The sequence below is a fragment of the Puma concolor genome, chromosome C1 (genome assembly GCF_028749965.1).
Source record: "Puma concolor isolate L17-30 chromosome C1, mPumCon1.1.hap2, whole genome shotgun sequence".
In the NCBI taxonomy this organism is placed as follows: Eukaryota; Metazoa; Chordata; class Mammalia; order Carnivora; family Felidae; genus Puma; species Puma concolor.
In genome coordinates this window covers 211,818,439-211,834,511 of record NC_141674.1, presented here as the reverse complement: position 1 = coordinate 211,834,511, position 16,073 = coordinate 211,818,439, and the positions used below count along the sequence as shown (strand labels likewise).

Below are 16,073 nucleotides of genomic sequence, written 5' to 3'. Positions count from 1 at the left end.
ACTTATTTTTAATATATTTTGAGAGAGAGAGAGAGAGAGAGAGAGAGAGAGAGCGCAAATAGGGGAGGGGCAGAGAGTGGGAGACAGAATCCCAAGCAGGTTCTGTGCTGCCACGGCAGGGCCAGGTGTGGGCCTCGAACTCCCAAACCGTGAGATCATGACCTGAGAGGAAATCAAGAGTCAGATGCTTAACCAACTGAGCCACCCAGGCACCCCTCCAGAAGATCATTTTATAATCCTCTAATTGTTTAAAGAGGCTTACCCCCTCCTTCTCCATGGGACGGTCAACTCCTTACAGACGGTCAGAGCCTGCGGCCTTCCTGCTTGTACCCGCTTACCGCGTGCACACGCGAGTGTCTAGTAACACACGCGAGGGTCGTGACACAGTAACACGTTGTAAGTAAATAGCAGTTATGGTGAATTAAACCTTATTTGAGTTTGAGGCCCAGGAAAGACAGTGCAATTTCAGTATCACTGTAATTAAGACGCTAGAAAACAGACATTCGTTCAAGAAAGGAAGGAGAGCTCTCTGGCGAACACATTTTCATAAAATTACCCCTCAAAGTGTAAATAACCTGCTACCGCATCGACAAGGATTCCCAGAAGTAGGAAAAAAAACCCCAACAACAACCTACCACCCACCTCTGAACAGTGCTCTGAAGGCAGTGGAACCTGCTCACTGTACTGGAGCGTTGGGCTGACCCTCTATACGCCTGGCCCTGACTACACTCCTGCCGCTTTCCCTGCACCACGAATCCTTTCCTCATTCTCTGCTTGTTGAAATCACTACGTGTATATGCATGCATCTCGAGGCTCAGCTCAAATATCTAAGAAGTGTTTCTTGACCCTCCTGACCAGGAATGAATTTGTTCCTCTCAACTCCAAATCCACCTTCTTACAGTGGTGAGCGACCTCCAGGTGAGGGAGGCTGGCATAATGGAGCTTGGCTTTGGAGTGATTCAAGTGCTTCTATAGTTTTTAGATCTGTGACAAGGCGAAAGCTGGATGGTAAGTTGATTTCCCATCTTCCCTTTCCCTGGGGGGTGGGGGGGGGTTGTCTTTTGAGGTCCCAGCTTCATGCAGGAATCCTGTGCCCAAGACATGGAACTGTTATCTCCTGCCCCCTGCACAGCCACTAAAGGAGAAAGTTCTAGGTCTCCAGGATTTGGTAAAAATCAACAGGGGAAAATAACCCAGCTTTTGTGTTGATCTCCTGGAATGCCTCCTTGTATTTCATTTTTGGCCCAAGCAGAATCCTTTTCATGCCTGTCCAGCAAAAGAAGTACTAATTTTATCCATCCTTTTTATCATTTTTGTGGTTTCAACTGGATCACTCAGAAATTACCTGTGACACACACACACACACACACACACACACACACACACAGAGCTAGAATTAATATAATCACATCATTAGGCTATTATAAAAGTCAGAAGATTTTCATAGGTTAAAAAAAAATTTGTCATCAAACTCATGATAAATTCTAGGAAGAGAAGAATGTTTCCTCCAAGTATCTTTTTGTTTTAAATGTTTATTTGTTGGGGCGCCTGGGTGGCTCAGTCGGTTAAGCGTCCGACTTCAGCTCAGGTCACGATCTCGCGGTCCGTGAGTTCGAGCCCCGCGTCGGGCTCTGGGCTGACGGCTCAGAGCCTGGAGCCTGCTTCCGATTCTGTGTCTCCCTCTCTCTCTGCCCCTCCCCTGTTCATGCTCTCTCTCTGTCCCAAAAATAAATAAAAAACGTTAAAAAAAATTTTTTTTAAATAAATATTTGGGGGCGCCTGGGTGGCGCAGTCGGTTAAGCGTCCGACTTCAGCCAGGTCACAATCTCGCGGTCCGTGAGTTTGAGCCCCGCGTCGGGCTCTGGGCTGATGGCTCAGAGCCTGGAGCCTGTTTCCGATTCTGTGTCTCCCTCTCTCTCTGCCCCTCCCCTGTTCATGCTCTGTCTCTCTCTGTCCCAAAAATAAATAAACGTTGAAAAAAAAAATTAAAAAAAAAAAAAAATAAATGTTTATTTGTTTTTGAGTGAGAGAGAGAGAGAGAGAGAGACAGACAGACAGACAGAGACAGACAGAGAATCCCAAGCAGGCTCCACACTGTCAGCGTAGAGCCCGATGTGAAGCTCAAACTCACGAACTGCAAGATGATGACCAGAGCCGAAATCAAGAGTTGGATACTTAGATGACTGAGCCATCCAGGCGCCCTCCCAAGTCAGGTGCCCTCCCGCCACCCCCCTCCGCCCCCCCCCCCCCAGGTATTTTATTTTGGAAGGACGGGGGAGAAACAAGAACACAAACATTAAATACATCTATCTAAGGAATTTCCTTCAACTGCCTTTCCTGAAATTGATGGCCTGGGTAGAAAGATATTGAAGACATGTGGAGAGCCCCACGTCTAATTAAAATCCTATCTGTTTCTGAATGCAAAACAGGGATGAAAAACCGGGAGAGCTAAAGGGTCCCAGGACTTAGTTTCACTGGTGCATTTAAATCCCCTGAGATCGTGCATCTTGGCTAAAAACTACAACAGAAAAAGCAGACACAACTCAAGTTGTTTTCATCTGAACCACTTTACAGATCCTGCGACTTACATAACCACCTGTAATGCGACCAGGGCCTCCCGCTGCTGGGACGGAGACCCGAAAGGAAGCACGGGAGGTCCTTGCTACCTGCAAAGTCATTACTTGCATTTCCTGCTCCTGAGGCGGGAAGACTTACGTTCATTAACGGTAATATGATAGAAGACATCGCTCACGGCACAGCAAGGTGAAATAAAACTTTTTGACAGACAACCATTGCTTTTGTTGACAGTTTATTAAATACACTACATTTGTACCTTATTCTGTGGTTTTTTAAATCATTCACACGGGGCTTAGTAAAAACATACTTTATAGAAAACCATCTGCAAAATTAAAATAAAAATAAGAATGCACATTTTACACATGTATTAGATAAACTGCTGGAAATGTCAGGAATTATTTTAACGAAGGTGACTGTAAAACATGAGGCGCCTTGACTTCATTAAACCTGATACCAGACCATGACTATGGAAGCGCGAACGCTGAAGTGTGGGTGCAAAAATGTCTATTGACGGAACTGTTTCACTTAATCGCGTTTGAGAAACAGGACAAAATAAAGGACTAGTCTTCTTTTACAGATACTTTTCTAAATCCACTCACTATGCACTCTCTTTCCCATTCAGAGAATTAATTGTGCGGACTGATGAGGCAAAAATCATTTCCCTTAAAGAAAAACAAACTAGAGCCTATTTACAAAACATGCAAAGGGAGAATGTGAAGTGTGCGCGTGTTACTGCAGAACTGCTTGACAGTGACCACAGCGGAGGGAGAGAATGGGCCTTTACTTCCCCAAGTTATCAGCCCTTCCCCCCTCCTTTCTGGAAGAAATACACGGGCAGGGCACGGACTATAAAACGGCATACAATGCAAACACAGAAACAGAGAAGTTTGCAAGTTCTTTATGTTTCCAGCTGTTGAGACAGAATTTTCCAGAGCCGAGGTTACCTCTAGCGGCGAAACCAGAGCCAGCTGTTAAGCAGCCAGAACGCTACAGTAATCGAATACATGACCATTTCTCTCTTCGCGCGCTCTTTGTTCTCCTCTTCTAGAAGTTGTAGACGTCTATTTAGTTTGATTATCTAAGTGAAAAACAAACAACGACAACAAACCAAATAGAAGCTTTAGTGCAAGGAGGAATTAGAGTCTCAGGAAGTAGCAGGACTTGTCAAAAGAATTCTGATAAACACTTGGAGCAAAATGAACCCTATATAGAAAAAATGTCACCCGAGACAGCTTCAATTCCGAGATAATCTCCCTTTCCCTTCTCCAAATTTCTGAGTCAGAAAAGAGTATATTTTCCATCCTTCCTCGATTAAGTGTGAGGTGAGGAAACCGTTGCACGCTGACAGCTAATTCCGACAGGGGGGACCAAGCACACACCGAGGCAGGTGCAGCACAGCAGGATGAGCTCCTGTCTCTGCTCCTTCTACAAGCTTCTGTCCCTCGGCCTCAGTTGCTCATCTTTAACCTGCGTTAACTGCCTTCCCTGTCCGCTGAGCTCCTGATGGGATCTCCTAACAGCCTATTGTGGCGGGCCCTGTGCTCTGTCACCCGGACCCTTCAAGGGCTGAAAGGCTAGGAATTCTCTCGTTGACAGCACTGCCCTCGGCTGCTGATCCCTACCACGGACAGCCCTGGGCTGAACTACTGCCCTGCCCAAGCATATGCTCCCTTCCTGGGGCAGCTGCGTGCATCCAGTAACTGGTTCACAATGGGGTTCAAGGCCCAGGCCCCCCGCTCCACCCGGCCTCAGGCCCCTCGTGAGGCTGGCCACGTGCAGACACCGCAGCCCAACACTCCCCTCGTGCCCCATCCTGCTTCCTCTCCTTCCCCTGCAGGTGGTAACTGCAGGAGCACTCCCGGGGCAGGCTTTTGTGCCAACCTGCAACCCACAATCTGCTTTCCGTGTAAAAACACAATGAGCTCTGTAGAGCACTATGAATGCTCTATGGGATTACTATCATTATGTTAGAGAAGGTGAAGGAAGAGATTTTCACAGAATGTGGAATCCTTAGCATTTTGAGGACCGAGAACTCCAACCTGGAGGGGTGGGAGGGGGGCGGTGGGAATGGGAGTCTACGGACAGTGATGCAGAGATAACCATTTTCACAACCCGGAAAGGTACGTCACTTTTTAATCAGTGCTGAGGAGCCATTTTTCTCTTAGGGCCAGTAAAAAAAAAGATAAATAAATAAAGTGCTTAGAGTTAATCACCTTTTCCCAACCACTCGCAACGAGAGGGGCTTATTTGGTGCCACGGGATGCTATGTTCTTACACTAAATGATCCATCTTATCGTCAGTGAAAAAAACAGGCATTGATCGTGAGTCGTTACGATATTTTTATCTGGGCAGCAACAACACCAAGGCCGCTTTTTAATATGGAGAGTGGATTACATTTTCTCTCTTGAAGCCAGGCGGCCCACGGGTTCCCCATCCCTGGATGAATGGAGTACAGGCTGGTGGGTTTCCAAATTGGCAACGGACCAAGGGAGCTTCCCCTGCCACCGGGGTCACAGATGTGAACTCTGTAGAACCTTCTCGCGATGCGGTGCTTGCGCCTGGTCTCAGAAGCTCGGTTTCCCACCTGGCTTTCTACTTGTCACAGGACGTGTGTGACCTGTTTACAATGACTCGATCTTTGTCTACTAGTTCAGCCTCTAAGCTAAGGATCGAATGGATGTTGTTACAACCCCGAAGCTCCTGCTGTACTCTCAGAAAGCAAGGTTGTTGGTCTGACTGTGAATTCTACGACAAATGCCAGAGAAACTCCCTTTCTTCAGCAGGCGAGGTATAAATAAATATGCGTGAGACCTTCTGACACAGCATCCATTTAGTAAATAAACGAGACTCACGATAAAGAAAGCAGTATTTGTTTCATATTATCGTTATGTTGAATCTTTAAAACGATATTGACTGATTCTAATGCTAAGATATTTAGTTTCTTGATCTTAGAAATACTTTCTTTCATTCACGTCTCCTCTACGCCTATTCGGCACAGACACAATTACAACACTGGCTGCGCCTTCTCCACATGTGTGTGTGTGATTCTAGAGGCCGTGGGACCGCATATTACAAATGTGCATATGCAACTGCACTTCCAAGGCAGGACTTATTACAGAACACAAGAAATATGTTCTTAGAGGCGCTATGCAAACTGGAAGCAGTGACTTCCAAAGCGGAACTCTCCAACATCGTACCACAGGTCCCCAAGGTGACTTCCACATTTCAAGAAGTCAAACAAGCAGTCTAGTGGCTATGCTGGTTGGCTAAAATGCCGAGAGTCTTTGTTAGTGGCCAGAATTGTACCAATCCATTTTGGTAATACTGTTTTACGCTGATTAAAATGTGTAAGTGGTGGCTTAACATACCTTTAATCAAAATGGAAAAGTCAATTATGGTTTATTAAAAACAGCTTGAGGGGCGCTTGGGTGGCGCAGTCGGTTAAGTGTCCGACTTCAGCCAGGTCACGATCTCGCGGTCCGTGAGTTCGAGCCCCGCGTCGGGCTCTGGGCTGATGGCTCAGAGCCTGGAGCCTGTTTCCTATTCTGTGTCTCCCTCTCTCTCTGCCCCTCCCCCGTTCATGCTCTGTCTCTCTCTGTCCCAAAAATAAATAAACATTGAAAAAAAAAATTAAAAAAAAAAATAAAATAAAAACAGCTTGAGAAATAAAATAATTCATGGGTTCCACAGGAGAGAAAATGATAACATGTTAAAAATTATCAGTAACATACTATATGAATATAATTTAGGATTCTCTCTTGTCTAGTACATTAAATACCTGCCGTCTTAATGAAGCCGCATCTACAACAGTCATGTCGTCCGAAGTTCCTTCAATTGTTGCATCTATATGTGACATGCCATGCCTAGCAGATGAGACATAAAAATGCAATTTAATATTACAACAGAACTAAGAGTACCCGGGTAAGTCACATCATGTGCTGGGCAATGCTCAAAGAACCGTTCAGAAGACTGATATTTAACAACAGGAATTACTAAAATATTTTACCATCTGAATTGGTACTAACAAAGGAAAGCAGAGGAAGAAGCAAAAAGTATTTTGAGCAATGATTTAAGAGCTGCCACTCTGAAACAGAACAACACATAATTCTTCCACAAGCTTCTGTCCGTATGTAGCTCCACAGGAGTCCCTGTCGAGACTCACTGGCCGGGAACACTAACTTTAGCTAAAAAAATAACATAGATTTTTTTTTTTTTAATTTCTCCTCCTCTTCTCATTGCCTCTTACCATTTCTACTCTCTACTTATTTCTAATTACCTGTTCTCTACTGTGTCTCCCACAGAAACAACGATAAAATCACCTGAGGACATCTTGTCACTGCATTCAGATCCGGAATTGGCTCAAAGATTAATCATTAAAGGGCTGTGTATAAAATAATACTGGAAAGCCACAAAGAACCACCCCAGGGAAAGCACATTAAAAAATACTTCTTTTTCAAATACAGTTACTTCTAAACGAGCACTGACTTTTAAATGCCTGGCAATAAACCTCTGAGAAACAAATACACACAAATGCTATGCTTCCCCTTTGCCTGGATTTCCACTTCTTAAGCTTATTTTAATTAACAGCTTAATTGAGATATAATTTACATACCATACAGTTCACCTCACATGTTTATATCCTCGCTATTTTAATCCTGTATGGTTATTTCCCTAAAATGGCATAGTAACTTTCCCAAATGAGCAGAATCTAAATCAACTGAATTAAAAAGTCACTCCTTTGTCATCCAGAGAGAGTTGGCACATGGATTAGATTATTCTAATCTTTCAAGCAAATCCCCGTTACAAAAAGCACATAACCACACGAAGGGGTATGAAGAAAATTATAGTTTTCATCCAGGCACATTCAAGACAAGTCTACTCAGAAAATCCTGTTTCATATGCTGTTGAAAATAATCCAAAAATAATTTAATAAAGTATGTGGAACAGGATTTATTTTATAATCATTCACTGTGTTCCCAGCCAGGGTCGTCATTCTGAACAGATGATAACCGTACGTGTTGCAGTTTCAATGGCTGACGGTGCGTCCCAACTCTAGAACAATGTCTACGTGTTCCCTTTATCACTAAATGAACTGGCTTTCGCATTTCACCACTCCTTTCTTCATCGCAAGAGGAAATATCCTCGAATACTGAGACTAACTGCGTCTGAGAAGTAAGCTTCTATGTGAGTAGAACTATGAGTTTATAAATATCTGAGGAAAAAACATGGGTTGAAGATTCCTTTTCTCTACACTTTATCTCAAAATAAAACTTTTCGGGGCACCTGGGTGGCTCGGTTAAGTATCTTGACTTCAGCTCAGGTCATAATCTCACAGCTGGTGGGTTTGAGCCTCGTGTCGGGCTCTGTGCTAACAGCTCACAGCCTGGAGCCTTCTTCAGAGTCTGTGTCTCCCTCTCTCTGCTCCTCCCCTGCTTGTACTCTTGTCTCTCTCTCTCTCTCTCTCTAAAATAAAAATAAACATTAAAGAAAATAAAACTTCTATTTCCCTGAGATTGCCTATGAGATATAAACTGGGGGGACAAGAGGGGCGCCTGCGTGGCTCAATTGGTTAGGCGTCCGACCTTGGCTCAGGTCATGATCTCACGGTTCACAAGTTCGAGTCCCATGTTGGGCTCCGTGCTGACAGCTGAGAGCCTGCAGACTGCTTTGGATTCTGTGTCTCCCTCTCTCTGCCCTTCCCCTGCGCTCACGCGCCCTCTCTCTCTCTCTCTCAAAAATACATAAACATTAAAAAAAAATTTAAACTGGGGGGGGGGGGAAAGAAGCAATGGCTTCAAAGGTAAAGGAACCCCAGACTGAACACAGAATGAAATATAAGTGATGGGAATTACTCACTTTAAATCCTAAATTAAATAAGGTGTTAAACAACTGTGAAGGAAATCTTCATTTGCAAAGAAATCTAAGGATATGGCAAAAGGCCGTACATATATAATTCAACTTACAATAGAAAAGAAAACATTAAAAGAGCTATATATATCAGATATAAAAAGCTGTATTTGTCAGAACTAAAATCTCTGTAAGAAATGTTAAGTCAGCTCACTGCCTGAAAGTTCTTTCAGGGAAAGAGAAAAGGATCACGAACTTCCAGTTCCAACTTCTGGGAAATATACAAAGGTAGTAAACTTACAATGGCCTGAACTGACACCGTGAAAGAAACCGGTGAGCAGAGGAGAGGGTAAGGCACCACTAAGGACACACTCTTCAATTCCTCTAACCTGAATGCAGTATTACTAAGAAACTGATGTTTCCCTCTTCTCCTGCCTAAAAATCAACGTGTCAGATTCCTCTCATCATAGAAATAATGCTGACAGTTTTAAGTCTACTGCCGTGGGTAATACATTTCTGCTTAAAATGAACAAAATTAGCTCTGAAAAAGTTACAGTTAATGGTATCTGCGAATACCAAGCAATTTTCTTTTCCCCAGAAGACGGGAAATGGGAATTTTGGCACCTCAGAACCTTAAGCATTCGTATGTGCCAGTCTATCTGTCCTTGTGCATGCCAGGAAGGTATAATTACTGAGGCTAAGCATGTCTGAAGGAATGAAAACAAGAGGGAAAAGCTTAAATCAACAGATGATGAAAACTCTTTGAACTAAATTCCTTTTCTAAACGTTTAACTGTCTAGACTGTCGATGCTGATTTCCCCCAATTTAAGACGATGCCTTATACACACGTTTATCTACACGTGGCGAATGCCACCCCAGGCAACTAACAAGAAAGGAAATGGTAGACAGAACCTCAGCCAACAATTAAAATGATGCACATAAAACAAGATTTAAGACGGCCTTTTCTGTGTTTCAGCGTGATCCTCGATAAGCTACCAAAACGGTATTTACATGAAATATCTCAGATGTGCACATGGTACCTTCACCACCAAGCATTTTTCTTCATACTCTGGTTGGCAAACGTCCTGAACGATTAGACTCAGGGTTCTCAGAGAAAAGCCAGGATGTACTCAGAGAGGAAAACTGTGAGCAGTTCAAGCTAGAACACAAAGGCAAGGCTACTACATGCAAAATACAAAGGCAGTCAACTGTTTAGCCTGATAAGTACAAAGTCTCAAAATTTACCTGACGTTGTCATGATGAGGATTAGAAGTGGCGGCAGCAGACCCACCCCGCAACACGGGTCTAAGGCAGGTTTTTGCGGGAGAAGGCACAAGACAGAATCAGGAAACAGAGAAGTGATAAAATAAAAGCAAAAACAAGACAAAAACATGTCAAATAGGATTATATTGTATGTTGTGATACAATATAATATCTGTCAAATACTTTAAAGATGGTTGCAGGACAGGCCCTCCCTTTTGATTTTCATAAATTTAAGGTTTTACCACAGGCCAAGAACCCAGAGGAAACTCGTGTGACAAGACAGCACCCGCGTAAAACTTTTTTTTCCCTTTGGTGCTTATATTTTAATTTATGAAATTCAAGAGAGAGGACAACTCTGTCTAAAAAGTGTAATTTCCCTTTTCTCGTCGGAAAGAAAAGATCACCCGCAACCCTGGAAGCGTGTCAGGAACTGCTGGGTAGCACCTGCACGATCGCGGCTGCCCGTCTGGTGTCAGCGGCCCAGGTTAAGTCCCATTTCCCACGGCTCCTTCCCTCCCGCCTCACTCGTTGGAATCATGCCTCGTATCCTACTGTAGCTGCATCTCATTCAAACCTTGGCTCCCAGAAGCAAACCTGCAAGCCTGGGTTCTGGAGCTGAGGCCGTCAGAGGACGTCTAGGGTGCGGCACAGAAGCACAGCCAAACTACGCGTCTCTTCCGGAGAGACCCCCCCCCAGCAGCGGCACACTGGGCAGCTGGGAATAAAAGACTGCGCTAAACTGGAACACTTTGTGGGGACGGTCACCAGCCTCAGGACATACGCTGGTTCTAGAGGGCAGTGAGTGCTCCACCCAGGTGAGCAGTAACCCTTGCAATACCTTTCACTTTTAAAAATCGGAAGACAAAAACTCCCCGTGGTTTCTGGTCAATTGCCCAAAAAGCAATCAGCAGTAATTGGCGACCAGAGAAAGGAGGCTGAGCTACAGGGGCCATAGAAGGATTTTAAGAATTATTACATTGTATTTCAAGTGTCTCATTTTCTCAGTACTGGTCGGGTGTTGCCTGCATTGAAGTATCAAGGCAATGCTTAATTATAGTCAACGTTTAATATCAAATGAACTAGTTTTTTTCCGTTAAGTTGGTACAGCTGTAAAACTTTGGCTACAATACGAATCACTATTTCCTCCCAAGTTAATTTATATAAGACAATTTTCATGTTTAGCTTGTACGTTTCCTGGAGGCACAACTGGTGCTTAAAGAAATTTCGGGAGCCTACAGGATAAGGAATTCTGAGGCTGTGGGGGAGACGTTAGACTTCTATTGTGCTGGCTAAAGAACAGTGAGAAAGCACATAAGCCTGAAACAGGTTTTAAATCATCCCGTTCTGCTCCTATAATTAATTACTCTGTGGCATTAGGAAAACTTGCTTCACTGCAATCTTATAGCACGCTCGTCTGAGAATGCTTAAGTAAATGAAGCCGCTGCTGGGTGCTACTTAAAGCTTTTATTAAAGAATTCACGCTAATATGTTCGATATGGATCTGCCATAGTCAACATATGCCACCACAGAGATTTCCCTCCTATAATGCAGAGCCAGAAAATAGTACAGTTACCTTTCACAACGTATTTCATTTTGTCTTCTCACACTGGCAATTGACACATATAATATAAAAGTAAATTAGACAGGTATTTGGCAAAGTTAGAAACTTCATTCAAGTACCAGTTTCTACCTTAAGTATGATTTAGTACATTAAAAGAAATCTTTTCTAAGTCCGGTAATATGTTCAACAATAATAATTTTGTAACTAAAGAGGCAAAAGGGAAGGAGAGCCACGGCTCTCCAAGTTCTAGCATTAACTTGTATATTGACATTTTTGAGTAAATAAATGGTCTGACTTAATAAAATATGTTTCTTTAGTAAAAAAATAAAAAAGGAAACCGCTACAGTAAATAAACAGTAACATATTTATATGCATACTTGCAAAAATACAAATACAAATTAAAACACGATGGTTTCATATTCTATTCACTCAAAGCCAATATAATCTGCTCACGAAAAACTATATAAAAAAAATCAAGCCCCTTCTAAAAATAAAACTTAAGCATGCTAAGCATGACTAATCTGTTGATATTTAAATAATGTTCTTAACATGGGAATTAAGTTTCTTTTTTTAAATGTGAATATTTTGCGTTGGAGAATGAAACACGGAGGTCTGGCAGATGTCAGGAGACACAAGTGTTTCCTGACCAGCCAAGGACTAAATCACAGCAACATTTTAAATTCAAAGAACACACCTATCTGAGGTGTTTGGGTACATTTCTGATTCCTCAATTTTCCAAATGCACAGCACTGACCCACGTGTATCAAGGATTTGATTTTGTCTTCATGTTGAGCTTGGTTTTAAATCAAGTAATTTCTCATCAGATGAGAAAACAAAAATATAGTACATAAACTTTCCCACAGTGTTCCTTAAAGTGTAAACTGAAAATTGTTCTTCCATGAAGTAACTGTGAATCTGCATTTTTTAATGATAATAAGGCAGACAGTAAGTTCCTTTTTTTCTTTCTTTCTGCTGATTAGTTCTAGCTTAATGTAACTGTACCTAAGGTAAAGGCATAAGACCAAAGATAGGACATTACATGAGCATAACCACCAAAGCGTAATAAAATAGAAAGGAAAAAATGATGTACACAGCAAGGAACATAAAAGCACTTAAAACTTTATAAGCAGTATTACTGTAATAATCATGCAGGTAGAACATTATCCAAATTTCACATTCCTACTTCTTGTATCTGCAAAGTCATGCCAGACAGTTCTCTTGTAGAAATAAAAAATGATTTGGTACTTACAATTCTGATTAAATCTTGTTCAACATTTAGATCATAAGAGATTGAAATGTAATTTAAAAAAAAAGGCAAGGAAAAAAAACCCTTTGAATAATGGAAGCATCCAATAAGACTAATAAGAATCTAACCCTCCAGGCTCCAAGGTAACATAACTAATGGTATGTATCCAGGAGCAAAAAATTATTAATACAATTACTTTATGAATTTTTAAAATCTCATTTAAGTAAGATAATTCCTTTCCAGAAAAAAATGGATTTTAAAGCTATCAATTTATGATAATTAAAAAATTAATAACTAAAAACTTCACTTAGGGCTCAATACAGTTTTTTGTAATAAAAGAATACAAAGTAAATTCTACATTAGTAAGATTTCTGATTTTCTATTTTTGAAGTTGAGGCAAAATTCTTTTCCATTAATGGGCAAGGACTGCTTTGTGAAGTCACAATTATTTAATCTATATAGAATTTATAAATATCTTCCTCACTCAGCTATTTTCACTGTTAATAGCATTTGATATGATATAATTCGACCTAATAATCTGGTCTCTTCTAAGGACCTACTGTAATTAAAAAGTGAAAGACGACACCTGGTGAAGAAGAAATCTACTTTAAGGAGGGAGGAGAAAAGAGGCCTTTGGGAATATCAGTTCTTAAATGCCAGGTACTTTATATTCAATGCCTTTTGAAGGACTTACCACGCTCCTAAATAAAGAATTTGAGGCCATTATTACCTAGATCTTAAATAAAGATGGTGGTGGGAATCTAGAAAACTAGATTATAGGTAATACTATTATAAACTAGGTAATACTATTATTGCCTGTTTTTTTTTTTTTTTAACAGATGAAGAAAATGAGGCCCAGAGAAGTTAAACAACTTGCCCAAGGCCATTGTGCAGCTAGCTATTCAGTGGGGTGGGTCAACACTGAATCTGGCTGGCTCCCCGATTCCATGCTGCTTCTTACAGGCTCCAAATATTCTGAGGCAGTTCTAAACCTTTGGGGAGAGGGATGTATGTGTATATGCAAACACACACACACATATACATGAATATACATGTATATACATGTATGTATCATTTTCCCCTGCTATGAGCTTCCTCTTTTAAGCTCTTTCTGATGCGGCTTTAAGTCGTTGGGCCCAGATGTATACCACTACATTAACGCGGGGCAGGCTTAGAAACACCAGTCGATGTAATGGACAAGTGCTCACCAAGTACAGTAAAATCTCTGAGGCTTGTGTGACGATCAAAAGCATTCAACAAGAAAGTCTGTTTGGACTGAGCCATAAGACATGTCAGTTCCTAAGGTAAGAAACAAGGTTTACTGGCAGGGCCAGCTAAACTTACGGGGGAATTCTTCAAAAGTTAACAGTCTACTAAACTGTCCATGAAAATTCAAATGGTGACGCACAGAGTCACTAGATAAAATGTTTGGAGTTGAAATGAAACGGACTCTGCCTTTCCCACACTATGCCAAAAAGCTCCCCCAATTTTATCTTTTAAAAAATACTATGCAGTAAAGAAGCAAGGGCACGAAATATCTGAAATAACGGCAAGGAAAAATCAAGCCCAAGTGTACTACTGACGATTTTACTGGGACATGTCCAAAAGTGAGATACCTTATCAATCCTGAAAAATATCAGTATTATCAGAAAGACAACAGCATTTGGGGTTTTCAGTACAGGCCCAGAAATCCCTAGCTAGAAGGAAAGTAAACAAGTGTCCTAGCACCTACACTGATATTGTCTTGTCAGTTTGGCTTCGGCAGCCCAACCATCTTAGTATCGCAACGATGAAACCAAAAGACTCACTAAAGAAAATCAGTACGCTTCAGTCCAACAGCCTACACTCCATCTGACAGTATGCCTCAGCATATTCCAGTGGAGTCAAGTACTTAGGTCAACAGAGCCTTGGGGGAAAAAAAATCATTATACTTCCTGTTTCTAGTTACTAACTGAATACTCTCCCTGACTAAAGAGAAGCTAAGAGCATCTTGTGAAATGTGAATTTTGGACAATAATTTCGATTTAAAAGAAAGCAAAGCAGGTTGTTTTAAGCCACTGCATCTTAGGAAGAGACGAAGGTGCAAACACAAAAGGAAGACACCACAGTCCACTAACAAGGAGCCAAACCAAAAACAAAAAAAAAAAAAAAAAAAGAAAAGCAACACAGCCAGCGAGAGTCACTGATGGCCAGTCACCTGCGATTTTCATCCAGCACATCCAAGATCTGCTGGTAAGCCCTACGAGTGGAAGACTGGATAAGCGACAAAATGCCTCGAGCGGAGGGAAGATTAGCTCCACCTTCAGGTAATGTTTGGGGAAGACAGGCCCGGACCTGTTGGGGCGCCGGTGTCACACTGTTTCCGGGAGCACAGCAAGCGAAGAGAAAAACACGCAAGTCAGACTCTTATGGAACTTCAGCGGAGCAGTTTCCCCAAACACTTCGTCCTTTAAAAAATTACCTTCGTTGTCTTGCCCCTTTTCCCACCCTTCCCTCTCCCCCAGGAAAACAGTCAAAGCAAGCAAGTTCATCAACATATTAAATTGTTTTAAAAAAAACCAGCTACAATGCAACGCCCGTGACCGTGCAGCCTTACACATCAAATTGAACAAACTGAATACGAGAGGCAACTTTGCAGCGGGAAGAGAACCACAGTGAGCAGTGTGTTCAACGCCGAGCTCCGGAGAAGCGGCATTCTTTAGTCGCCGTGTGTCTTCCCATCCAGCAAGTCACACGTCTAGCAACCAGCACTGCCCTTGTGACTTACGGGTGGTGAGGAGATTAGGACAGAGAGTTCTGGGACACAGGTGTCAGGGTTCAAACACATGAATCAAGAGTGATCCCACGAAAACGCCATTTCCAATCTTTCACAGAGACAATGAAGCGAGTTGAGGGTATGATGTGTAAATTTCAACCGAATTCAAGTTTCAGAAGGTTGCGACAAAAGCATTTTGATAGCTTCATTATATTAAAGCACATGTTCTCTAGCTAAATGCCTGAAACATAAAACCACTCCTGATTCTGTGCAGAGAGTGAACAGAGAGGCAAGACAGTTCTTAGATTACCCAGATGGATGTTAAGGCAGCATTTCTGGGCTTCCGGGTGACAGTAACCTTAATCACTCTTTCAGATGTAAGCTGAGAGTCACAATTTCTTTGGCTCCACTGCCAAGGCTTCTTAAAAGCTGAACATATTTGAATGAAACAATTTTATCGTTCGAACATCCACTCTTGAGCTTGGTGTATTTTCGGAGAGCTGTTTAATGTCAGCTGTGTGAGGTATTTAAGTGATACCAGGACTTGCTTGGCATCTGGTTTGTTACATGAAGAGGCTTTGTTGCAACAAAAGGACTGTGACCCTGGGATGTGGGCTCAAAACTTTTTCTCAATGTGAGGGCAAAACTACCTTGGGTTAAACCTCACTCTTGTGTATTTCACCCAAAAGAATGAAAGGTGGTGAACAGCTGAAAAGAGAAAAATCTTTTATTTTGATTTATGTAAACTTCTCTAACTTAACATGCATTTTGTTTGGAAATCACAACATAAGTGGGATAACTGTTGAAAGGACTAACATGTGATA

At 42.0% G+C, this 16,073-nt stretch overlaps 1 protein-coding gene across 14 annotated transcripts in view; it reads right to left on the bottom strand.

Annotated features, from left to right (window-relative positions):
- Positions 1–2,792: 2,792 nt before the first annotated feature.
- Positions 2,793–16,073, bottom strand: part of MFF (mitochondrial fission factor) — a 37,291-nt gene continuing 24,010 nt past the window's right edge. For 7 of the 14 annotated variants that reach the window (XM_086719806.1, XM_086719795.1, XM_086719798.1 and 4 more), the window contains 5 exons: positions 14,692–14,850; positions 11,261–11,293; positions 9,670–9,729; positions 6,356–6,440; positions 2,793–3,655 (listed from right to left, as the gene is read on the bottom strand). In XM_086719806.1, coding sequence (XP_086575932.1) covers positions 3,524–3,655; positions 6,356–6,440; positions 9,670–9,729; positions 11,261–11,293; positions 14,692–14,850 — 469 coding nt within the window. In that variant the 3' untranslated portion in view covers positions 2,793–3,523. The remainder of the gene's footprint in view (positions 3,656–6,355; positions 6,441–9,669; positions 9,730–11,260; positions 11,294–14,691; positions 14,851–16,073) is intronic. The other 7 variants (XM_025912294.2, XM_086719802.1, XM_086719804.1 and 4 more) reach the window with 4 other exon arrangements.